Source organism: Bombus pascuorum, chromosome 6, assembly GCF_905332965.1.
Source record: "Bombus pascuorum chromosome 6, iyBomPasc1.1, whole genome shotgun sequence".
In the NCBI taxonomy this organism is placed as follows: Eukaryota; Metazoa; Arthropoda; class Insecta; order Hymenoptera; family Apidae; genus Bombus; species Bombus pascuorum.
Window position 1 is genome coordinate 14,806,876 of NC_083493.1, and position 26,975 is coordinate 14,833,850.

At 42.7% G+C, this 26,975-nt stretch overlaps 1 protein-coding gene across 7 annotated transcripts in view; it reads right to left on the reverse strand.

Moving 5' to 3' along the window:
* The window catches only part of LOC132908135 (protein dead ringer), a 147,761-nt gene that overhangs the window by 105,410 nt on the left and 15,376 nt on the right, over positions 1-26,975 (reverse strand). For all 7 annotated transcript variants that reach the window (XR_009658318.1, XM_060961817.1, XM_060961818.1 and 4 more), the window contains one exon: positions 548-751. Coding sequence is in view for 6 of the 7 variants with exons in the window: in XM_060961817.1 (XP_060817800.1) it covers positions 548-751 (204 nt within the window). In the remaining variant the exon portion in view is untranslated. The remainder of the gene's footprint in view (positions 1-547; positions 752-26,975) is intronic.

Genomic DNA, 26,975 nt, shown 5'->3' on the forward strand with positions numbered 1-26,975 from the left:
TTGCAATTTCCCGTCTTAAATTTTACCGTATACGCGATACTTTAATAATACCGATCCACTTTTACCTAATTGTACGGAATAAAATAAGAAACGCGGAAAGCTACGAGTGTCGCCCTAATTCCATACACCAGGACTTGCGTACAACGGATGAATTTCGCATTGGAAAATAGTCTGAACGATCTCGAGTTGAAAGGAAAGATCGTAAAAACGGTCTCGTTGTTTTATTATACTCGAAAAGAAACGCGCGTTACTATAGCGCCACGATGGCGCCAAGTTCGTAACGGATAATAGTCACAGAGTTGCAGCAATCTCTCGAGATTCTTCAAAGCCCGTGTGTCGTTCGTATCTGTCCTTTCGAATCAACGAACGTTCTTTCTCGATCAAGTTCTACCGCGAATTACGTAAACGATCACTCGACGTTCCAACGACCTCGTAATTACCCCATCTTCATCGAAACGCAACGTTCTTACTTAACGAGAGATTCACGACATTCGTCGAGGGTCTTGGAGAACGGACCCAAGCGTTAAAACGTCTTTTTTCCACTGACCTCCATTTTCAGCTTCGCCAGAAAGTGCGGATGGTGTGCACCCATCAGGCTGCTCAAGTGTGTTAATGGAGTAGGTGTACTAGCCTGTGCGGATGCATTATCCGACGATGAGTGCGTGTTACCCTGAAGTGGTTGTTGAGGTAATTCTTCGCCGCTCTCTTCGTCTTGAAGGTCTGGATCCGACAAATCCTCCTCCTGATGCGACTGAAAACAGATTAACGATTCTGGTTAGAACGCCTGTCAACATTGTTCTCCTTGAGGCAACTACGCAGTACCATAATTATATAGATTATAGTTATCTGTAAGCTTATTTAATTTTGTTTTATATTTATAAACTGTGTAAAACCACGTCTAATTTCTAGGCCATCCAGCTGAAATAGATAAATACGTATATACATGCGTAATTAGGTAGCAACACTGTTACAATGAGAGATTATTTTGAAATATTTCACAAAAATTTTATAAATTCAAGGTGATATCTTTCATATTACTGGTATCACGTATGAAAAATAGCTATATTTGCGACTTTTTGTAGGAAATAGATAATTACCATATGTGTGATATGTAATATTTAACATATATAATTTATAACAGTTATTACATATCGCGACAGCATTTGAAATACGAAATCGATGGTAGATATTATATTTAATAGCTTAGCAGAGTTTCTCTCGTGTCACACCGCGGCAAGGTTAATAATAAAATTATCAAGACGATCGAAACGAATTTCACTAAATCTATAACGGTACGGTTCCTAGGAGTTTGGATAATTTTCGCGAACCGAATATACGGATAAAGGAACGTTTCTCTTCTCTGTATTTTTCATATACAGCTTTCACGTGTCAACACGTTGGTATAGGTTGCACATTTTTACTCGATAGTTTAGCTAATGATAGCAAAATAAGTTTCGATATTTCGTTCGATGATGCGCATTCGAACCATTACGGCGTGACTCATAGGAAAACCGAAAAGCCATTAAGATTAAAATACAACCGGTAATATCTTTAATTTCTGTTTATCTGTCGAATAACAGTTACGCAAATTTTAACCTGATTCCATGATTGTACGGGTTAAAGAAAAGCCTGGGAGCGTTGATACGCGATATCAACGGTTCAGGTATAATCGTGAGTAAAGAGGGCAAGATATCGGGAACATTAAACATTAATTAGGAAAATGGCGAGTGGGCCTTCTATATGGCAAGATAGCTGCTATCGGGCGGCATTATTATGCTACGGGTGTCATAAGTGTTTTACGAGCGTGCGCGTTGCACCGGTCACCAGATAAAACTATGCGAAGTGACATTACCGAGAACGGAAATGAGCATCGTAAAATGCGTGGAAAAAACGGATGTTCCGTTGTCTTGGTCGCGGAATCGGTTCCTCCTTACGGTCGGCCCAACGTTTCTCAAACGTAAGTACACACGACACAACGAATAATTGCACTTTGAATTATTCTCGATTCGTTTGTTCTTTGTTCCTTTTTCCTTTTTTTTTTTTTTTTTTTTTTTTTTACGAATATGCCTAATTCGTTTCCAACTATCGCCTCCTCGAATCTTTTATGGGAGACATTACATTCGTGGAGGAATCGGTGCTATCGCAGAACCCGACAATTGCTTTCTCACGATCGTATCGCGACGCGTTATTAGTTGTTACCACTTTCTGCGGGCAGGGTAAATGCAGTCCAAAGATTACAGTGTATAGTCATCGTGTTGTATAGTCACGACTAGCCGCGATAATTCGGTCGTTATACATTTCACTGCTACCCTTTAAAAATATCACTTCGATATGAAAATTTCGTTCGCGATACGGCTTTACCGGATAGAAATGGTTTAACGCAAGAAGCGAAAGAGTTCAATAGCTACGATTACACTCGTCGGTCGCAACTTTGAATGTTGTGACATCAACTTACTACGGTAATTATCTAATGTCAAGCATAAACTATGATATGCTAATACAAAGACTTCGTGGAAAAAAAAGCACGGCGAATTTCCACTTTTTACAGGGTGACAGTTTTAAAGTTCAGTACGTTACCAAAATTGTCATTTTACTTGGTTTTTCAGTTAAACAGTCCATTCCTTCTTTTTGTTTTTCTATTCAAGGTTTTAAAGGAACCGAAAGTATTATAGAACATTTATTCGAATTTCCACCGCGTCTTGTACGATCAATTTCCAAGCGAAGAAAACGTTTAAAAGATTTTGCAGGATTAAATACAAATTCGTTTCGTAAGAATAAGCAAAATTGCGCCAGGGGCGCCAAGGACACAGCTTGTCCACAAAAGGTTAAAATTTCCCTTTAAACGACCTTGTACTTTTCCAGGGAACCAGGGAAACAAAATTCTGGGGGCGTTCACCGTCCCACGAAGGTGTGCCTTTATCTACGAGGCGTGCATGCAAATAGATTCATCGAATCTCCGAGTGTATTCAAATGGCGACCGTCTACCTGAAAAGGGCGGACTTGGATAAATATATACCTATCGGATGCAGGTGCCGCGCAAGATGTACCAACCGATGGTTCCGATCTAAAACCGAATTGTGATCGAAGCGAGAGACGAACAGATATAAGAACGGTCCCTCTGTCGGCGTTTTGAGCACGTGTGATAATATTGACCGTTCGAGGTGGGCACCGATGAACGATGGTCCTCGCTTGATGGAATCCTAATCAAATACGAAGCAACCTCGTCCGTCGAATTCCTATCCAATGGGACAATCTTGGAGATTCCAATCTACTCTCCTCGTGTTGTTCAAACGACCACGATTTTTACCATTTCACGTGTTGCGATTCGATTCAGGCGACCGTTTCTTTTTTATTTTTTTTTGATCCTCGTGCAGTTAACATTACAGAAGACGAGCATACGGATAGAACAAAGATTATCGCAGATGCTTGACACTCTCGTAAATACGCTAAAATTACACGCGAGACATCTAGAAGCAAAGCGATGCGAGTTACGCGTCTCCGATACCGAGCAGATCGATTACACTTAAAATTAAAAAAATTACACGTAACACGTATATGAAAAGATTAACTTGTATCTAGTGTTTGACGTATAGCAGAGATCGTATATACTATAAATTATGGTCCTGGTATTAGAAAATATACATAATGGAACGAACTGTCGAAACACTCGTGAAACTCACTGGCGTGAAAAAAAAACTCACTCTGCGCCGAACCAGACGCATCGCATTTCGATATCATTAGCAAGTGCAACGAACGAGCCGCAACTGGAATTCTCTTTCTGATAAGACGTTGTGAAAGTTTCACGGTATCGCAGAATGTCGGTAGTTTCATGAAAAATTGAAAGTACGTGATAGAAAGTCAAGTGGAGAAAGAGTGGCAGTCGTGAAAACGAATGACGCCATTTGACGCTGGACGCATCGGTATTCGCGTCGCGGGGCGGCCCACAAATTACTATATCATTGAAGAGGTTGCTGGATGCTCGAGGAGAGCTGGCGTCATTACGATAATCACGGTAGAGGCGTTCGGAATATATACCATTGTTCTATAACACGAACCGCTGTTCGTACGTAGGTGTTCGAATTTCTTACTACGGGACCCTCGACCGAAACGCAGGCATATTTGATTATATAACACTACATGTAAAATATGTTGGTTTCGAACGTAACTTTCATTAGCGACCGGCTATGCCTCTTTCCCAAGTTAACACAATATGTCTTCCTTTAGGCTAGTCAAATTTGATAGCTTCGAATATCTTAATCGTATGTGGCAGGTTGCAGAAACATTTCTGTTTAATCTATAAAAGGTTTTTATAAAATTTGGTAATACAACGAAATTCTGATTATCTTAACTATACGATCGTGACACACGTTGTTCACATACAATGGAACTGTTTGGATAATCGAATGGTTTTGCTTCCACGAGAGAACATTTATTTTACACTATTTGTTATAGTTATTAATATTTAATAAAAGTAAAAACTTTTGAACCTCCTTTCCCTTTCTCCCGAAAACCTTTGAAACTCCTTTCACTTTCTAATTCCTATTATCCAATTTCAATGTCACTATCAAATTTTTCGTTGATCGATCCATTCCGTTAATCGGTGTTTCGATAATGAAGATTTCAACACGATAATCGTCGCCAATCGCCAGTTTTAAAATTCTTTCCGAATACCAGATACGATGATGTACGTTCGTGTGTTTCATAACACTTTCCAATGTTGAAATGAACGTTGGAGTCGTCACACGAAATAATAGAAATCCATAGAACAATGAATTAGAAATTCTCTTTGCGTTTAAACGGGAAGTGAATTCGCAAGGTTCCGTCTGAAAACCATCTTTTAGAGGAACAAATATTGAATGGGGCTGGATTCTTTCCTTGGTCCGTGATACTAGCTGAAGATGAACGGTATAAATCAATAGAGAGCGCCGCGAGTGGTCCTGTGGCTTAAGCCAGACCGGGCAAAGCTTCAGGTAAAACTGTTACCCTTAGTAAACAAGTGGGCGCGGCCTGTTGCTCATCCATAGAAGAAAAATCACTCCAACGTTTCTGTCACCGGGAATACCTGTGGATGATTGTGTTGCTGCATAATTCGTAGGTTCGCCTACCGAAAACACGTGGGTCCTGGGGCCCCGGAACAGGCTCGTGGGCAGCTAATCGAATCACAAGAGGTCTATTCACGCGGAGCTGGCTCTCTCTATTAGTCCACAAAAGCTACACCTGTACTACTCCGGGCGACGCGATATATCACCGGGATCGTCGCCTTCTTTTATTCGAGCAGAAGCGCGAAACCAAATGACGTCCGCGAGCCGAACGCGTCCAATTATCGTTTTCACGTCTATTTTCGATCCGAGACTGATCAAAAAAAGAAGACGCGCAAATGAGATTTTTAAACGTCGAGAGCGGTCACGAGGATTTCTCGACGCGTCTCGATCTTCATCACATTGTGTTCCGTTTTTTCGCGTCTTGGTGTCTTGGTGATCGACGAAAGAGGAATGCGATACAGCGACCGGAACGTTCATCGCTTGGCTGACGTTACGAGAATTTTTCTTTCTTTCTTTTTTTATTTTGTAGACTATTTACAGTCGATTCTCGCACAGAATTTTAAGTAAATTATTTTGGCGTGCTACTGTAACTTGGATTATGAGAGTTTATAGTACGATCGATTCTAGTCGAATCTAATGCTTCGATCTAGAGGAGACGTTACGAGAATGACGTATAAATACCTTCCGGAAAGGAACGAAGAATAAGGCTGAAATTTTCCCGCGCATACGCGAAACTTGCGCTTTCTTTCATAACGTATTAATAGCTTCCGACGAGTGGAATTAAGAGATACTGGTTTCCAGGTGTTGAAATCATTGTTTTAAAAGCTATGCGTTACACGAGGTTCGTGCATATCCCGCGGTATTTACTTGCGCATACATATTTTACGACTTACGTGTATCGTCAGGAGCTTGATTGACGGAATGGATTGTTACTGGCTTGGATACGCGTGCGTCAGGTTTAATTAACGTTATTAAGGAATATGTTGCCGTTGAATGGATACGAGTAAATGTATATCTTGCAACCAGCGTATCGTTGGAGCCTACTTGCCAAAAACTTTCGTATATCGTGAAAGAAGTTGGAAGGAAACGCAGCGTGTTCGAAAACGAAGTTGAACCAAGAGAAAGCGACTGCATTCTTTTCAGAGGACAGAAACGCAAACGTCAAAGTGACAAAATGGGCGGGTATCATCGAGAGACCGTGACCGAGCACAGCAGACCATGATGCAGTTGGTTATAAGCAGCAAAGTTCCGTTCCCTGAAAGTCAACCCTCGGCTTCATGAAGACGTTTTAACGAGATTTAATATATCCTAGGCACGACAATAGCTAAATTTACCGGAGGCCAGGCCGTGACGCGTTATCCCTTACGCTTACGAGCCATGGCAGATAACCGAGTCTCTCGTGATTTATTGCCGCGCCGCCGCTCTCTGTACGATTGTTTTATTGTTTATACCTTATAGTTTGCACGCTTCGCGGGTGTACCCGTAGCTCGGTAACAAAGCCCGCGCGACCGTGCGTTCATGCATGCGCGTGGATCCCTAGACACGCGCGTACGCGAACACCGCGGCCAGTAAATCATCGCCTAAACGCTCGAGGCGCTACGGGTGGCGCGTCTCTAAATATTCTAATTATTGTCTTGTAATCGCGCCGCTCATCCAGAACCCTTTGCTTTTTCAGCGAAATACGAGTTTATCGTCTCCTCTGTTTCGCACCCATTTTATATTGCTCTTTGAAAAACTGTCTGTTATTTTTTCTTTCGAATGATCTTCGTTAGATGTATCATTTAGTTTTCACGATACGTTTCAAGTATCCTTTTAAATCAACAGAACGAATCAATGTGTTTTTTTTCCTTATTATATAACACAATTTGTTTCCTCCTTACAACTCGCTATAGGTACGTTTCAAGCTATTCTCATATTGATAAATAGTCCTCATCTGCGTTTCGAATTTATGCAATTTTATATATGCTCTCTGATATCGTCAGCATCATTGTCGCAAGCGTTGAAAACTTGACCTTCCTCCTCGACGCGATAAATTAATTCACCGGATATCGGTCGTGTGGATGCACCGAACTTCGATTTCGCAAGCTGATAGGAAATATCGCGCGAAGCAGAGGTGAGCGTATCGTTCGTGATACGCGAAATATCAAATAAAGGAAAGGGGAATTGATATGCGATTTGTTAGGCGACGAGGATGAAAGAATCGGCGCAGAACGATGAAAGATCGAACGAAGAGAAGAAATAATTTATATTTTTTTGTTAGATTCTATATCCATTCACTTGCGTTAAAAATTACTAATACAAAAGGTCAAGGACTGCTTTGGATTAACATTTAATGCGCTCGAGAATAAAAATATGACGCTGTAAAAAGAAAGACACGAAGATTAATTACCGAGCGTTCCGCAATACCAGATCTCGAAATTTAATTTCCAGGAATTATTTATTGAAATATCTTTAGAACGAAAATATGGACAAAACATTTTTGTGTTTTTCTTGACTTTATCGTGAAAAACATCGGACGCTTCCCACACGTATTTTGAGATCGTAGTCGATAGCGAAGGAACTAAACGAAGGTGAAGAGCGAAGAAGAGAAAAAGTCCCGTTTAGACGTTCGTTGGTGTCCTCGTGACGAAGTGCCGGGTGTAAGCCAGTGCACAAAGAGAGGTCGAGAAACGAAGAAATAGTGCAATTCCAGGCGTATTACACGGACGATTAATTTGGCCCTATACTCGCGCGAACCGCGGCGAGATGTATCGCGCGGCTAGAACATCGCGTCGCGCGATTCGCCGATTATTCAAAGAGTCGTGAGCTCGCGATGATTTTGGTACCGCGTCGTACATCAAACGACCAGACGTTTGTATCTCCGACTAAAACTCTGTTGCACCGTTAAGCAAGTTTCCCTTTTTCGTTTTTTCCTTCCCTTTTTTTTTCGTTCTCTGTCAAACCGCGCGATCTTTCCCACTGTAAATCGTAGGTATACGGGTTTGCTTTACGACTTTGGCAATTGTGCTTTAACGCGTCCAAGGCTTTAAACATAAGGCTTTAAATCTCTCGAACGGAAAGAAACAGATTTGATAAAATAAATAACCTCTTATCGTAAATAGCAGCCGCAAATTGGAAACGGCGTAATCGCAAGAGCCCTCATCGCGAGACACGTCCCTCTCACGCTGCGAAATCTTTATTACCACGGAAAATGGAAACGCGTCTTCGTCGCTCGTGGCAAATTGAAACGCGTAAAATGCCAAGTACGACCGGCTTGGAACACGCGCGAAATGGAACGCGTTATCGGGAATGTTATCAAACTAATTTCCTAAACCGGTAACGCCGGGAACGTCCAAACGAGAAAACGGGTTTCCGATGATTATTTTATATTTCGCCGAACGAACGCGTTCACGAATGCTATCTACAATCTCTGGTAGATGAATTAAGACCACTCCGATATTTTTAATTTTTTTTTTTTTTTAGCGAGATTGCGAGATGTATGCGAATTTTAGTAACAGATGGAATAAATTTTAACGTTAATTACTAGGCTTTTATATACATACGTATAAATAATTTGCCTCTTTTCACCTTCGTTACAGCTCATATTCTTTATAGCACGTCCCGTATATACTAGATTTTATGTCCACGCCATTTCGATAAATGTAATGGTCAAACGATTTGAAATACGGACATATTCCTCCGTATTGCTTCAGTGATAAATTAAATAAATGAAATATTTGTTATACCATGGTTCACGTAGGTGATTATTAACAATTTAAACGATCAAAAGTAATTTATGCTACATATATATTAAGCGTAGAAGATATCGTAGCTAGAAAAGTAAAATTTCGTGCTGTTCTGCGATTCGAAAGTGCCAGGAAACTGCAGCACTGATTATTCTCGGGAAAAGAATATCTTCTTCAAACAGTTCGTCAATATTATCGACATAAAATAGTCAATCTTCCTGTTAGCGATACGAGCGTGATAGCAAGAAGGGAAATTAAACGAATGGTGGCTATCACGGAAATCTTGAACGTATAAAAGCGTACAAACTTTGACTCACGTTTATTGATATTACTTTTGTATCGTTTCTCAGCATGCAAAGACGAGCGTGGAAATGCAAGAGGAGGAAGAAACGTAGAAACACGAGCTATATAAAACGAGGATGGATTCGAGCAAACGTTTGATGCAATAACTCAAAGAGCTTTTACGCAAAGCGCCGTTTACCCACACACGATGGCGCGCGTAGGTGAGCAAAGCGTTGGAAGAGTGCAACGATTTAATGAATGGCCCCGGCGTTCATCGAACGCGCAATAAAAACGAAAGTTTAAGTATCTACACGAGTTCCGTTCGGACCCCCTGCGGTGCTCCCACGTAGAGATCACGGCTTCATCACCAGATCTTCTCGTTGTGTACGTACGCAACGAGTTACCCGTGTACTCGTGCGTTCGTGAAGCAAATTCATAAGTGGTCGATGATAAACAGCTCCGAATCGGAGTCGTTTTGGCAGATCGATCGATTTAGATTGAGAGATTACCCCTGGCGGTCACCATCGTGTCGGGGAGGAGAGAACGACTTAAGGGGAAGAGGGGACTGATTTATCGGCTCAGCCAGGGCTTTTGTCAGGTATATAAATTCATTGACCATCGGAATCGTCATCGCTGTAATCGCCTTTATTTATCAATATCGCCGGGAAGGCGCATCGATCAAACCTGTCTATTTAGGTGAAGCTTCCTACGGGACACCTTGTCGAGTAACATGCTCGCGATCCTCGTACCTGAAACGTTCGCATTTTTCTCCACCTTTCCACAGGGACCAACGTTACGTTAATTCGAGCGCGATACTCGTTCACGAACGATCGAAAGGAAGGAGCGAAATGACCAGATTCGTTAAGTAGCCGTGAGTACAGTCTATGTGGTCTCTACGAGTATCTTGGTTCCACGTGTTTGCCAGATTCGAGATCTCACGAACCTCTCACGACAGGCAGGAATTATTTTTATCAATCTACGCTTATGCAACCTCGCTGGCCCTTGGCAGGGGGTGCTTCCAAAAGGGGCGATCCTTTCAAAACAAGAAATTCAACGTAATCGTATCGAAACGCGGTAAATAAAATGGTGAAATAAACGAATACAGATAAAAGGAAATTTTAACCAGTGTGACAATGATAGGTGGACATTTTGAATCGTTGAATTTTTATATGAATCGACTACCAGAAGGTGTTTTCAAAAGAAAACAATCCTTTCGAACGAATGCAAAGCAAGAGATCCAACGTTATCGTTAAAACACGCCAAACAAGGAAGGATAAGAAGATGAGAACGAAAGAAGTTGAACGACATGGCAAAAATAGATGCGTACTTCGATCACCAAATCTTCGCACAAATCCATCTACAAATGAAATTACCAGCGCGTAAGCTCTAAGTAAGGGTCGGTTTCCAAAAGAAGTGGTACTTTCGAGTCTTTCAATACGAACGCAGGATACCCAACAAAATTATATCGAAAGAAAAAAAGAACAGCATAGGTTTTTTCGAAATAAAAATAATACGACTCGCGTTCTAAGAATGTACGCCTACCCCGAGCGCCAAATTTTCGCGCAAATCTCCCCACAGATACGAGATCACGTTGTCAGCATGTAAGTCGAGAAGCAAAGAAACTAAGACAGAGGAGAAGAAGCGAGCTGACAGGACAACGCGATATAGAGGGGCGTCCGTCCAATTGTTCGGGCAAAGACGGTGTCGCGTTTGGAGCTTTGTGAGTCGCGAGAAAAGCTGTCCCGATCGGCGGGCACGTCAGGGAGAGCTTATACCGTATCCCTGACTCCGAGGGCGGTCCGCAAGATCAAGTTCGGGGAAAAGGGTCCCCATCGCGAGAGCCATATTTATAACCGTGGCGTATTTCGTGTAAAGTAAATCGGAGACGCGGCGGAAAGACGGACGGACGATGGCTGCTCCGCCAGATTTAATTAATGACCCGCCGAGTTTGATCTGCCGCTACAAAGACCGAAGGCAAGCACCGATCTCTTTCTCTTTCTCCCTCTTGTTTCTGCCCTCCTCCTGTTCGCCACGCACGGCCACCAAAAGTCCGTCGATGGAGCGAGCAGGAGAGGTCGAGAGCAAACGTTTATTTCGGTCTTGGAGCGAGCAAACGCGAGAAAGGGCGTCCTCGACACTCGTCCCATCTCCCTCTTATTGTTCGAAAGCGCTACGACCACGCTCTCTCCTGCTTTTCGACCCTTTCGCCATTTTTTGCGCCTGGACGCCGGATGGGGAACCACCGTTCGACAAATTGTACGTCCAAGCTTTGCTGAAATTCGAACCCCCAACCCCTTTGTTTCGCCATCGTTCCCTATATACATTGTGAACGATCGTTTGGTTCCAAAGAATTCCTCGCGTATATTTTTGCTTCAGATGACAAAAAAGTAACATTTTTTCCGAAGAGATTTCTCCTTGTATGGATTTATATGGAAATACTTTCCACGACAAATATGTATAAGTGGAAATGGAAATGATTATAGGTAATGCATAAGATTTGTTGCTTCGCTCATACGTCTTCCAAAGTATTAAACGAAGGAAAATTTGCTGGAATTTTTCAGCAAATATAGCGAACGATCTTAATACACGTGGCCAACAACGTAATGCGAAACTCCATTTGTTGGAGGAAAATTTTAGTTAATTTGATCGAATTCGACGAAGCAGCATGTTGGTCGCGGAAAAATTCATACGCGTTTGGGTCCATGAAACGTGAAAATTGGCGTGAAATACCGGCGTATGTACTTGGTCAAAGTAAACACGGATAGCACGACAAACGGGGCGCATAGAGAAGAGGCCTCTGGTGCCGTATAGTTATTTCGAACTTGACCCACATATCCTCGGCTTCCGGCGAACCACGCTTTGACGGATAGCGAGTCGCACAGTCGAGCCGGCGGACGTTGGTCTTTTATTTTTTTTCGTCAGCCAAGGTGCTGAAAGAAGTAGATTGATCGATCAGGGTCGTCGAATAAGAAGCGTCTTTATTTCGCGCGAAATTTCTACCGGACTGACCCACGATACCGCGTAAGATTTATTTTCGTATCACGGTCGTATGTAAATGCGCCGATGATTTACAGAGAGAACGAAGAAACGACATCTAAAATATAATCGTGGAAACGTTTACAACAAAATCGCGATTGCCTTTTAACGAATCAAATATTTCGAGCGAGTGGCCACCGGCAGGTAAACGATCTTCAAATAATTGCAACTCTCTCATAGCTGGAGTAAATCGTTGCAACAGCGAGAAACATCGGAGCATTAAGGATGACATAGGCGAAGAAGGTTAAGGTAGAGACTGTTAGGGAGTAATAATTGTCATCTAAATCCAAGAGCTGAGAGTTGATGCGAATTCCGCGGTAGAGGAGAGAGGGTTAAAGCTGAGTCGGGGCAGAGTTCGAGGGGGCGGGTGTGCCGCGTTGGCCGCCAAAGGGGGAGGGTATAGAGCAATATTAATAGCGTGGGTGGTGGCGGAGCGTCGTGGAAGATATTGTTAGAACTTGGGGGCTGCGTTACGTGGTCCAGAGGGGAGCTCCTTGCTAATGGGGTTTTAATGACGGCCAGCTGTCCGTCCGTCACACACTTTTAGACAACTATTCGGTATTTCTGTATCACCATCTCTCGATCCGATTTCTCGTGCGTGCACAACAACAAGAGATCGAGCGACGCGAGAGCCTCCCACGCGTCTTCGATCTTTTCGGAGAGAGCCGCCGCGCCGACCAGGCTCGATAAATAGCGTTCGCGAAACGCTGGTCGCTCGGATATTTAGCATCGTTCCACGTCGAACGTTATTCGATCGCGTTATTTGAACGCGCGTCCCAACTCGACAGTGACGAATTCGAATTTCCAATTAATTTATTAGACATTATCGTCCTCTCGAGTCCGTTACTTGTTATCCGAGCTTTATTTATAACGTCTCTTAAGAAGAACCCGAACATCGTTCGTGACTGAACTTTCAGAAATTATTGGCGATGATTTGAAATGCACGAACAGGAACAGACTTGACTAGACGACGTGCGCCTAAGGGATGGCGCTGAACAAACGCAAAGAAAAGCGACAGACCACGATGAGATTTTACGGTCCATTAACTCATCCAGCTAGACGACCAACGACATAGAAAACTTACAAGTCCGACCACCTTGAATTCCAGTACGGATTTAAACACGAGTACGGAGCTATCCTTTACATGTATATTCTACCGACGAAACGGTATCGAAAGAAAAAACTGCGTAAACCTTGGCGTCGGTTTTATTTTTCAATGACCATACCCCCGAAACGTTTTCATTCTCGCAGACCTTGAGATCCTTTTGGAGAATTTTGGAGACCCTTGGCTACCTGACTAATTGCGCTCTGACCAACAGTTTCTTTAGCAAGTATGCCCAACCGCTGACTCACAGACAATTGACTCTCCGTTCCCGCAATACCGATATTTTCCATTGATCTTTCCTCGGTTTATCAAGAAATCGCGATTGCCGGGTTTGTTTGTTTTAGCGACGAACGTGCCATCGCTTAGGTTTGGTAGAAGTGGTAGAAGGGATAGAAAATAAGATTTCCAAGGGCACGCACGGAATGTCCATTAGAACGAAACGAACGTTTTATCCAGTTCTGACCACCCTTGTCTTATCTGACCCAACGTCGTTCGCATATATCACGAATTGCCGATTACGCTGGCGACAGGAAAACCATACTCGAGATATTTCACAGAGACATCGTGAATTTTACGTTTTATCTCGGAATGCACGAAGAAAAAAGATATTTCCGACAAGAGATTATGGGATCGAAAGCAAACAGATTTATACATTTTGAAATATTATTTATTATTTATGGACGAGTAAAGCAGCCCATTTTCAACGTTAAATCAGGGACCCGAAAAAAGAAAGGAATACGAAAAAGAAATTAATATTAGCGGTAATTTTTTTTGTCTACTAACGGAATTTTTATTTGATATTACCGAGCAACATCGAGTATTTACGATCACTATATGACTCGCTGAACAACGTGATTTGTAAATATAAAAAATAAAGGATCAAAGGATTTCTTTGGAAAAACGTTAAGGCGTAATTAAAAAGGAATTCGTTAACGCGGCGAAACAGGCACTCGGAGAAACTGTCCTTCGGTTCGAATGTACGGAAAATTCCGAAAATCTATTGTCAACGAACCGGGAGGTCACCATCTGTCGACCACATGATCGGCTTTCTCGCTCATCGTTCCTTTCCCCATGTCTTCTCCGTCCTAATCCCCGATTTTCCTTCCGCGAAACCGTCTGTCTTAGACCATAACCTAGAATAACCGAGATGCCTGTGGACTCCTCGGTCGCCGCCAGCGAGAATAGAACGAATTTATGGAAAACTATTCGAGGAACTCAACGAGCTTACACTCCACCTACAGCGTGTGTCGGACTTGTCCATTGTTTTCGACGCTTGGTCGAATACGGTCCAACCGATTTTCACCGCGCGCAATCCTCTCTATCGTAATAGTGGCAAATATTTAATATAGGTGTACGTTCTTGCAACGTATCGCCACGTATTGTTTTACGAAGCTCGTTCCTAGCCGAAAACAGCGTGTAAATACGCGTGTAACATCTCGCCCGTAACAACCGTATAGCGGCTAAGAAAATAAAACACAAGGCGAAGAGCTATTTAACAGTGATACACCATCGTGGCCAGGGCGAGCGCGTAATCTGCGCATTTATCATCGGCACGAAAATAAAATAAAAATGCTGTCGGGCGGAAAGTAAGATCGATTGCCGTGGCGACCCCAAGACGACCAGGACGACGAGCGTTCTGAAATAATGCCAACGACATCGGATATCGGAGGAATTTTTAACGAACACCCACGAGGCCTATATCCATGCTCTTGCTGCTCTCGGATTCAACGTCGAAATCAGGGCCTGGCGCTTGACAAGGGAACGTTTTATTAAACAATTTATTAAATCTCTGCAACAACTTCAACGCGTGTTCTTTGATACGAGACCTTGAACGAAGAAAAAGAGGACGCACGTTGAATTCTCTCGATTTTATTACGCTTTCGAGAGTAGAAACCGAAAGTCCACGAGGAAAGAAAGAGATACGTAAGACCGGCTGTCCGGTTCGTAAGTGTTCCCGCTGTAATTTTTTCCGGTTATCTGAGACACATTCTCCGATAAGAAGAACATCGTCGACAGGCAACATTTTCCACTCGACTCACCGGAAAACATTTTCGGAGGCAGTCGCGAGATTACTGCCCGGCCGCTTAACTAGATTTTCAATTCGTAACTGGACACGATAATGTAGAGTTATTTGAGTCGGTGTAATATTTGGATTCGGTTAATCATTAAACTCGGTTACGAAGAATTTTTACGAGACCTACGTTTGAAAATAGGCTATTCGATTCGTTGTTGGTTAGACGTAATAAACGATGAAATATATCATGTACATTGTGCATTGTACATTGACAGCCATAATTCTCTAACAAAGATAGGTATAACTTGTATCCAAAGGGTAAAAAGTTTATTCAACCGATGCTAGTATTCGTGATTGTAATTATCATAAATCAGTAGCACGTGTATGTGATTTTCTACAAGTTATTTTATTCTTTATTTTATTACTACCTCTTATGTAGTGCCTGTTTGCTGACTCAAATAATCTCAATACAAGATCCAAATCATTTCTATGTTTTTTCGAATTTGTTCCTGCCGAAATAAATCCTCCTATACTTTTCTCGTTACAATAGAAGCCAATAGCGTCTTTTTAATATACAACAAGCTTGATTATTCTATACAAAATTTAGGATTGAATTTTACGTTGTAGAAGCTTAGACGACTGAAATAACACTAATTTATCATGTTTCTCCAAGTTTTTCTCCACCTTCGATTCGAGTCGATGACTACGAACGCATCGAGAGTTTATTTATCGCCGGGACTGTATCTCCAAACATACCCAACGCAGTCATCCTATGAGTTTTTCGAGAAGAACCGCAGCACGAGATTATACCAGATGCTCTTGGAAAGAAACAGCCTTGACCTTGGAGCGTGGTAGCGTTAGAACAGAAGCGCGTGCCTACTCATTTGCTTATCTACTACCAAGTGCTCCGAAATCGTTCTACGTTCGCTTCAATTTGACATAGCTGCCTCTCGTATAGCGTGTTGTAATCGAGGAAAGAACACGACGAGGCTCGTAATTTTGAGGAAAAGATTGCAAATTAGCCGGTGCGGTCAACTTTCAATTTCGATAGGATTCCGCAAGGACGAGTGGTTTCCGTGTCGTTAACGTTTGTCGATCGATTCAGCGACACACGTATTTTAATAGATGTTCGCCACCTTCAATTTCCTTGCTGCGATCGACGATTTGGAACGAATACACATTTTCAGGCAGAATGCACGCGTTATTTACGACCGATTGAAACGCGTATCTGACGATCGATCACGGAAGTTGCACAAGTCTTCTGCTGGTAATAAATTTAACGAGTGTGCAGCTTCCGCGATAGAACGGGTCCATCGTTATGATATCTTCATAATCTTCTAATTTGTACTTTTCTATAATTTCTATCATTTTTACGTAGAACCATCGACGAATCTACCAACAGGTTATTAATCGTTTTACAGAAGTTATTTAAGCCTTTCGCCTTGTATCGGGTTAATTATCTGCTAAAAACACACATTGTTACGTGGAATTATTTTCATTTGTAATGTGCTTGGTTCAAAACTATTATTTCTCTAACCGCATTGCCAAAAATTCGAACGAATCTTATATAAAAGATTTTTGATTTCACGAGGAAAATTAATAAAATATTTGGACTTTTCTCTTAAATTCTTATTTACATACTCGGTAGGCATATGATATTTTTTATGAGACATAGTTATAGATTGAATCCATAAAGATGTGAAGCTACAATATTTAAAAAAATGTCACAAGTTATGTATGTGTCAAGCAATTAATATCCATTAATTGGATAGGTTAGCGTGAAAATGATCAATGGAAATGCTATATCTCCGATAACAGGGTGACTAGACACTTGTACTGGATCGAAAGACAGCAGAAAGATCAAGGTACGAGGTGGTTAGCGTGATGCAAGGTCACTGGGAAGCAAAAGGAGGATCGACGCGACGATGACGATAGGCGATCGCGTGTCCGTTGGAAGGAACGGGAGCCGACAGTGGCTCTTTTGGCTGCTTGAATGAATAATCGGTCCAGGCTTACCGGTTGCTCGGATATACACGGAACTTCAGCCCGGTCGAAATTACGCCTCCGCGTAACCGTTCATTTAACGTTAATTTAATGATACACGAGCTTCGACAAAACAACTATTTCGCACGGGTCTGGCCTTGCTTCGCGGAAGGCGGGCTCTGATACCAAAGAATTTTCAGTGAAAACGCCTCGAGCTTCACCTAGGCTAACTACGTTTATTATATCGATGTAAAGGATGTCTTCAAATTACAGCATACGAGGCTGTGCGTAAGGGTTGTTTGAAACTATTTCCCTTCTTCATTCGAAACTTTGACAAGCGGATTGAAAATCATAGCGTAAATCGATCCGCTACTAATTACCATCCAACAACGTTTTCCATTTGTTATCGTAGAAAATTGATCCTCTCCTTCGAGTCGTGAAAACCTATCGTAGGAAAGAGTAAGCTTTTAATTTAATTAATCATCGAACCAAAGGAACGATACTTTGAAAAGTTAAAGTACCTGACTAAATTCAAACTCACAGACCATTGGCTTGCATCGATGTGATCTTCGGTCTGCCAAGTATCCAGCGTTCAAAAAGGGAAAGACCGTTGAAGGTAGAAAGCGCGAACGCAGTGAAAGGAAAAGGTTCGGACCATAGGATCGGTTGTGTCAGGCTAATGTCTTTGACGATGGCGTGCGAAATACAAGGGTGTATAACTGGAAGCTATCGTTTCTCGCTGGTTAGAGAGTAATCGTGATTTTTGCGAGACCGATGTGCCATTTATGACGAGGCTAAAGATAAAAGGTGGTACGCGTTTCGAAAGATCGCGTCGAACTTGACACGACCGCAGGCATCGCTAACGCGAGACACACAGTTGAACGAAAGGGGAGAAAAAGAAGGTTGGGAGGAGCTGTTCTCGGACGGCAAAGTTGGCGTTCGAAGCTTTTCGACTAACGCAATAAAGGCGCGCGCGATAATATTGCGAATAATAAATATCAGGATGTAAATCCGTTGGCAAAGGTAACGTCGAGCATAAATCAAGAATGGCGGAGCTGCGAGAGGGCGACGGGACGGTCGGTCGCGAACCGTCCGTCCATCCGTTTTGTACCCTCGTAGAATCGCGTCGTAAACTCGTCAAACTCACCTCGCGAAATAGCATTAACTACTGGGATAATACAATCGTCGCTCGCATATATGGGATTGCGTACGAAGTTGGAAGAAAATCATTCCCCGGCGTGCTTCTGGGGGAGGCGAAAAACGTCTACTCGAGCGGACGAAATTTCGTCTTGCATTCTCGTACCGATTATCCACACTGTTCGGAATATCGAACAAAGATGTTCATCCATTTGAGAGACTATCGCGATTATCGGTCTGGAAAATATTTTCCATCTATTCGATCTATTCTATTTTTCGACCTATTTCTACAATTGAACGCTGAACTCGAGAGTGGGTGTACGAGTACCTTGTACAACTAGCACTCGCGTTATAGTTTCTTCTCAAGGTGCTTACTACGGCTGCTTCCGGAATATGAACCAATTTCGAATCCTGAGAGTGCTCTCGTGAGAATAGTCGAAAGATAGCTATCGGGGAATGCAAAATAGATGCAGTTTTGTTATACAACTGCGGGGAATTCTCTGTTCTTCAGACGTTTATTAAATATATCCAGATAGAGATTCCATTAGCATACTAATTTTTCCAGTCTAATCGTTCCTGCGTACCTATGCGTTTCATCTTCTCTCAACTAGGATTACTATTTTCTACGCGTACATTTAATTTTACACGTATAAAATAAGTATTTTGAAATGATAATATTCTCTGTCGTACGTTTTATATAATATATATTATAATAGTCTTTTAGAGTCGGTTTTAATATGAAAAACTTTGAAACCTTCAGACACGTGCAAAGTTTAATAAATGATCTGTTAATAAGAAACAGCTATAATGTGCAGTCATTTATGCCGATCGGTCGATAAATAATTAAACGATATTATAATTTTCGCGAGCAAATTCTTAGTTCTCGTACGTTTCGATGTAAAAGAGCAACTTCCCACGTGAATCGATACTCGATACCAGTTTGATCCCTTCGAAGGCGAATCGTTTCGAGAAGAACCTCTTCGATAGATTACAGGGATTGCCTCGACAAAAAGCGCTAATTAATCCAATTATCGAGGACGCTATAACCTAAACACGAGATCAAAGATGATCCTCGTGTACGGCTTATTATATACTGCCTACTATACCAACCTTTTCAGGAACATCTGCAGTCACGCAATGTCCCGATCAAATTCGTGGAATAACTTTATATGCTTCTTTAACCTTCCGTTTATTCCGTGAGAGAATATTCATCGCGGCTTGAATATCAAATATGCCTGCGAGAAATTATTGCCAATACATTATTGCACGCGGTAACATCGATTTTGCGGGAACGTTGTATCGATTCAACTGCGTTCTCCGTACAAAACATGCGATGCATGAATTTCTATAGAACTTCGATATTCCATTGAACTGGATCGACGAGTTATTGAATTTGCAGCGAGAAGATCTTCGATCTATTAAGTTTTTGTGATCGTACGTCGAACCGGACCTGACACTCCATAACTCGTTTCATTCTTCGCGATTATAATTTTAGATTACGATTATCGATTATAATTTAAGATTACGATTGTCAATTATAATTTAAGATTATACGATTGTCGATTATAATTTAAGATTAGAATTCTCGATTACATCCAAAGAATTAATGCAAATTCGATTCTCTTCTCGATGTCTCAAGTATCGAATTTTATTCTCTATCGAACGCAAAGGATTAAATTTGTATGTTTGACGCGTCTACACGCAGAAAGTATACGATCCCGCTAAGAAGTAGTTTCGCGGGCGGTTTAGTACGAATAAATCGAATGAAACGCAACACCGTGCATAAATCGCGACGTAACGCGTTGAATCGATGTTGTGGAACTGCTACCGAGGTGGTCCCACCAGTCTACGAAGCTTAAAGGCGGCTTAGAGAAGTGGCGGCCGCGTAAAGGTGTGTTTATAATAAAGTGCGCGGTCGCTGCGAGTCCGTAAACTCTGTTTCGTTCAGCGCGACGAGATACGTGAGAAAGCGAGAGGGAGGTGACATATTGGCCTGTAAAAGCTTCCAGGGTGTTGTTGACGTTGCTATGTCAAACAGCATCGCGTAACCATATTTACGTAGACAGATGCGCTCTGGCTGTTCCTACTTTAACGATGGAAGTATTCCAAGAGTATAATCGAGTCCAGCGACCTCGGATTTAAGCGATATTTTCTTGAAATATGAAACAGGTTATCGTTCGACGGTACTTCAATTTGTTACTAGTACGATCATATGAAATAAAATAAGGTTTATACATCCTATCCAACATTCTTGTCAAATAGAACATCGATATATTTTTCTTTTTCCTTTTTCTCACTATCAGTGGCAATTCGATCGTGGTAATGGTATAAATACTGCGTTATAACCGACCTACTAAGAACGAAGCTGTAAAATGATTTCTTCAATAGCTTTCTCCGTTGCCTTTTCACGCATTAAAAAGCACATTTTAATATGCTTATCGATACAAGATCGATCTTCATCCAACGAAAGAATTAGTTTTGGAATTGTTCGATTTCTCTTTAGACAGACCACAAGAAACGTGGTAATTTAATGGACGATTTATTGGACGTACACGATATTAACTAACAAATGTCCTTTGCATTGGTAGGACACGTGACATACATTTTTGCTCATGACGATTTTGAAATATGTTAGCCTGAACTTGCCTCTGCCTCTGCGATAACACACATTTGACGATCACGACACGGTTGTGTCGGTCATCGGAGCCGTTCCTCTCGCAAACGAAATTTGAGAAAACCCGTTTCCTCTGCCTTTCGTTCGTATCGAATGGCGCGAATGTACACAGCTACCGTCTTCTGGTTATGGATTTCATGGAAATAAAAAGTTCGCTATTTGCGTATTCGTGCTAATTGTGTATCGTAGAATATCTGTGGAGCCAAAGTTCCCCTCGAACCAAGAAGAAACCAAACGAAACCAGACAAATCCTGACTCGCCACGTACTAACGAAGCTAAAGTCCCTTTTCATTATCGAATTCAATTAATATTCTATCATATTAGAAGGTATTCGTGGAACAACCGAAGCTTATTCTCTGGAGACTCGTGCCAGGAGCGTGCATACACGTGCGTGCGGTTCTCTTTGAAAATTGGTCGCCGAGCCAGCGAAACAAATTTGTAGGTAAACAAGTTGGAACCTCGAGCGAACCGCTCAGTTTCCACGCTCTTTTCGATTGTGTGCTGCTCTGCCATAAAATCACGAGGTAGCGTATAAAGAGCAATTAGCCATCGTTCGTAAACCCAGTTCCCTTTCTTCGAGACTGATCAAACACGACGAATACGCTCGAACCTTGCAAACATCGGTTACGACGAACGCGAGATAAATCACGAAAGTAACGAGAGGAAATTAACGAAGTCGATCCGTTGGAAGGTCGAGCGAATTGGTTGTGATCGCGATTGCCTGGTCGATAAGGATGAAGAGGAAGGCGAAGATGAAGATGCACGAGTAGAAGCAAACGAAGGGTTGGTTGATGGGTGGTGACGCGGCGCACACAACAAATTCGCGTATAGGGCGCGAAGACGGTAAACGAGAAAGAAACGGGATACCGTAAACACGGGGCTTCTCGCCACAGACTTAAGGTCTGCGCGTTAGGGAAGTTGTCGGTGTCAGCACGCGACCACGCTGTATATACCGTGGCTCGTGAAAGTATTCCAACACTTGTAGCCATCTTTTATGAACGTATTAGCTACATGCGTTATACGAGACGTTTTGAAATTTCATTGACGCCTTAATTACACCCGTCTATCGTGATCATACCGATCAAATTTCAAATAAATATGAAAATATATATAGAAATTACAAAATGTGTAACATGAATTTGCAGTCTAGCGATCGTCAGTGTTCAAATAATCTCATGAACCACTGTACACATTTCCAGCTGACTGCGTGCAGATCGTTTGCGTGCGCCCTCTTGAGCGCAGCATCCTTCTCGCTCGATCCGGACCACGACGATAGTTAACATAAAGGAACACCTTCTTCCCCGATATAACCACGTACGTGCGAGATACACGCACCCTCGAATTCAACGAAAGGAACGATCATCGAACTCCTGAAATTCATCGATGACTACGAAAGTTTAAGAAATCGAAGAAGGAGAAGGCGTAGGGACGCGTCCCTCTTCCCACATCCGCCGGAAATAAACCATTTCGAAGTTGATCCTGTCCCCGGGTGCAGCCACACGTGGTGTTTCGTCTTCTTCGATGATCTCGAGGAAAGATTCTATTTTTAAGAAGAAATCTCTCTCTCTCTCTCTCTTTCTCTCTCTGTCCGTTTCTCGATAGATATCTCGTCCACCGTTGTAACGTTTAATTCTCTTAAGCTAGGAATATTTTAAGAGCACGGCCGAACAAATAAAAATCGCCGACCGACCGAGTAGGTGGGACGGTCTTAATGGTAGAAATTTGTCAGGCATCGAAGCGGCGAATAAAAGCCACGACGAGAACAGTTTACAAGGATGATATTTTTTCCGAGACGTCTCGATGGTGGCAATACGTTTCTCCGGGCGTAAACGTTCGATTTACGAGGTATACGTATAGACGCGTACGTGTACGAGACTCGTGGATGTAGGTACACTACCATTCATAAGTATACAGAAACTTACTTTGGTCGATTTGTAGGGACGGTATTTAAATTTGACTCAAGTGTACAAATTGAACAATGAATTAATCGTTCGAAGCAGTGATTACTACATTTTTATGGGTACAAAAGAATCGAAAAGAACTTTCTTATTAGGAGACACGGTAAAGAGACACCTCATCTCGTAGCTATAAAGCCATCCTGAAGTTTTTGATTCACGCAAGATACAAAATACAAACAACGACGAAGATATAAGCTTGTAAAAGATATATCGATTACAATTTCATTTTATTGTCTATAATTTTGCCATCAAACCGCGAATATAAATGGCAAATGTATATACACAGTAGTACGTACGATAAATAGTAAAAGATTATCGTTATATTTTTGTACGGATAATTTAAACTTCCAACTTAATGATCCTATAAGAAGGTGGTACGTGTTGCTTCTGACAACTAATTCGTGACACAATTGTACGCTTTGGGAAAGTTGGCAGTACCGTTGTTACGAATCGATCGATGTTTCCGGATACTTTTGTGCACTAGTGTATAAGAGTAAGTACTTATAGGAGACGGTAGGGCGGTCGATCGTGAGCTCGGTAAGAAAACGCAACACACCCGTCTTGCTCGCGGTAAGGTAGGTAATATCAAACGAGGCAGCGTTGTACGGATTCTGTTACTAATATGCCCCGGTAGCGCAGGAACCCCTGCGCTGCATATTATCCGATACCAATAATGCGACTAATCGAGTTAGTTTTACCCCTTAAGCTGATATGCAGCTTTATACGAGCTCAGCCCGACTAACGATTGCAACGCGATGCGCGCCGCTGAACGCGATAGGCCACAAATTTTCATATCCGCCGCCCAGACAATCTACTATCGTAAATTTAGCAATACGTTACGCTGAACGATCGAGCCACGATGGCAGGTACTACTTGCCAACACTAAGACGCGAGACGTCCTGTCAGAAAATAATACCGAGGCAAACAGGAACGACACGACTATTCCTTGCGAGACGAAGACCATCCCTTCGCTCGCGTCTTTCGACAAGCCGGTGGATTCTTTTCTCTTGGTTTACGGTCTAACCGGGATCGCAAAAAATCACGATCGTGAAGAGGCTAAGAAAAAACGCGCAGCTGGACTACGCGACCACCCTTCTAGGCGTATGGTAATTCTTATTGAACGCGTAATTATATTAATTGTCGGCTTTCCTTTAGACAAATTGCGCCTTTAAAGCTGTTCGGTCTGTTTCACGATGGTCGAAAAACTTTCACGTTCCGATGGAAGATCAACGATTTTCTCCGTTCCTCTCTCTTTTCCTTGATTCCACGCGGAGCTGTTCGGATAGTTAGACAGAAGCATCTGCTCCGAAACAACCGTGCCATTGGCTGACAGACTTATGAATATTTGTATTCGGTTTTATTGCTTCCACGATGCGATAGAGTCAAGCGTGTTATTCTGTTTCATATAGTTTTTATCGATGTCAACGCGTCAAATTATTACGCGCGTTTACAAAACATCACGAAGGTAAAAGAAACGATAATACGATTGATATCGTCAAGATTATGAAGAAAACTACGAAGAGAACTGCGATAAAATTTAGAAAGAAAATCACGAGTAAGGCTGTGAAGAGTGCTGTGAAGAGAACTACGAAGAAAGTTAAGAAATAAGGCAGAAAGAAATCTACGAAAAAGGTTAAAAAGTAAGGCAGAAAGAAAACTACGAAGAAACAATAGGGGGCTAAAAATCGTGGGACGATGCCATAGGAGCGCTTACAATTTCCGCTGCAGAAACGGCGTGGCTGAGGAGCGGCCGCGTGTGCACGTGGAATTCGGCTATTAAGCCGAAACCCTGAACAGCCTATAAAATTCGTGTAGTCCCGCGTTGTCTGCAAGCGTGCATTAAACGCTTGTGGTTATAGACCTTATATACTTTCTGCACAGGTGTCCCGGGGTGCGGACTGGGTCTGCGGACGAAAAGTTGTATCGTTAGACGACGAGGTAGCCAAGATACCTTCGCTCGTTTCGTCCACTCTAAAATCTCGACGATCGGCTTTGAATTTACTTTGAGAGTAGACACTCTCGCTCGGTATCGTATCGAAATTATAGTTATCCAAGTTTGAACAAAGTTTCTTCGGAGTGGCGCGTTGCAACCTTCTCCGTCTTTCTCCTTTGCTCTTTTACTTACCGCTTTATTTTCTCTCTCGCTCTTTCTCTTTCTCTTCCTCCCTACTGCTTTCTCATCGAAGCGCGAGCGGCCCTCTTCGACGCTTTACGATCTCTAATTATAACGATTACGCGGATCTTTTACGGGGCGAACTTTTGTTCCTGTTGGCTGGATGTCCTGCTTCTGGGAAAGACGGCAGGAGAAGGAAAGAGGACACGAAGCTTGAGAAGCGAGCGTGGAGAATCAGACCGGAGGAGTGGATTCCTCCAATCCGCGCTCGAATCTTGAATCCTGCCGGCGTGCAACGGATTCGGCCTGGAGTCGACAGGGCGGCGCGATTCGACAGCCCCCGAGCGATATATTCAAAACGATCTCGCTCACTCCTGTCCCTTCCTGCTCCGAGATTCCCTTCCAATCTTGCCTCTTTTCATTCCACCACTGGAGTCAGAGTTCCATCTTGGATATCTCTCGCGCTAGCTTCCAGTGAAACCAGCCTCGTGAGTCACGGAACTCCCGTATCGGGCCGCGTGAACGGTGCCTGTTCGCGTATAGCGAGACCAGAGCGAAATACAGCGTTGGGATGAACGCCCTCCGGGTTAAAATATATTACAACATGTTTCCAAGATTCTACTTTACTTCCGAGAATGATGATACGGCGGAGGAGAGAGCGGTCACGAAGATTTAATATTATTTACGTCGGTATCGAATCTAGCTTGGGCCGTGTTCAACGATTCCAACGCAATTGTTTAATAACACACCGGCGTTCTTCGCCAGCTATTTAACGTCCAGGCACGTTACTATCGTTGAACCTGATTTTTCACGCTTCCGAGAGCAAACAAAAACGGAAGGAAAGGAATGGCTTTAAGATAGGAAGAGCAATTACGAATGCATTCGATCGCTTTGAAATCCTTAACGTTGTCTGTAGAACGAATACTCAACTGCCGCGTATCCTCGGGGCAGCACGATGCGAAACGCTCCAGCGATATATTCGCAGTCATTTGCCGGCTCTTCCTACCCAGCCCTCTCATCCGTCTCTACCGTTCTCCTTGATCGTCTAGATCCTTTATTTCCCTCGCGGTATTTCGACTAGTTTCGATCCTACGCTGCAAACCTTCTTCCAACAACCTTCGTAACGATCCAGGAAAAATTACACTCGGCAATATCAAAGTGTTATTCCCATAAGAAAAACCTACCAAACGAATCTACGAGCAAAACGGATGGATTAAAAAAACGAGGAACTAGCGTTCGCAGAAAAATAAGCCCTCTGGTGTTTCTGCAACAGCAGCATCAAAGCTGCACGCGAACGAAACATCGTTTAAGGTGAAATGCATCGCTGCTACCTAGTTGCCCTTCTTGCGAACCTGACTGTCTATCCATGCAACATCGATATTCGTAACGACGATAAAACGGCTTGGTAAAAACGGTAGAGATCCATGAAATCCTGCGGCCGATAATATTCGTAATTCAGCGAGCGGCAGGTTCGCGTGGTTTCGAAGACATCTCAACAACTCGCGGCGTTTAACCCTCTCGCAACTAAATCCCTGGCAATTACGCGGCGCGCCATTACTGCCCCGAGTAGTTTCCAAGCTCGCGATAGCCGTAACGTTTTTCGCCCTACCAAGTACATATATACGTTATACAGCTGCATTCCGTAATACGACGTTTCGACCGCGTAAGAAGCGGCCGACGTGTCCAGGCTATCCGTTGATAATGTCGATACGGTATACGTGAGTGGCACGCCACTACAAAGAAGTGTCTTTCGAGTTATGAGCCCGTTATGTGCATTCTGCGGATAGCGCGTTCGCGTATTCAACGCGAGGACGTGCCCCGGTCTGTGTATCGGTGGTATGTACCATACGAAGATGGTATATAAGCGCCGTGCACCGGTCGAGAAAGCAAAAGAGAGAGAGAGAGA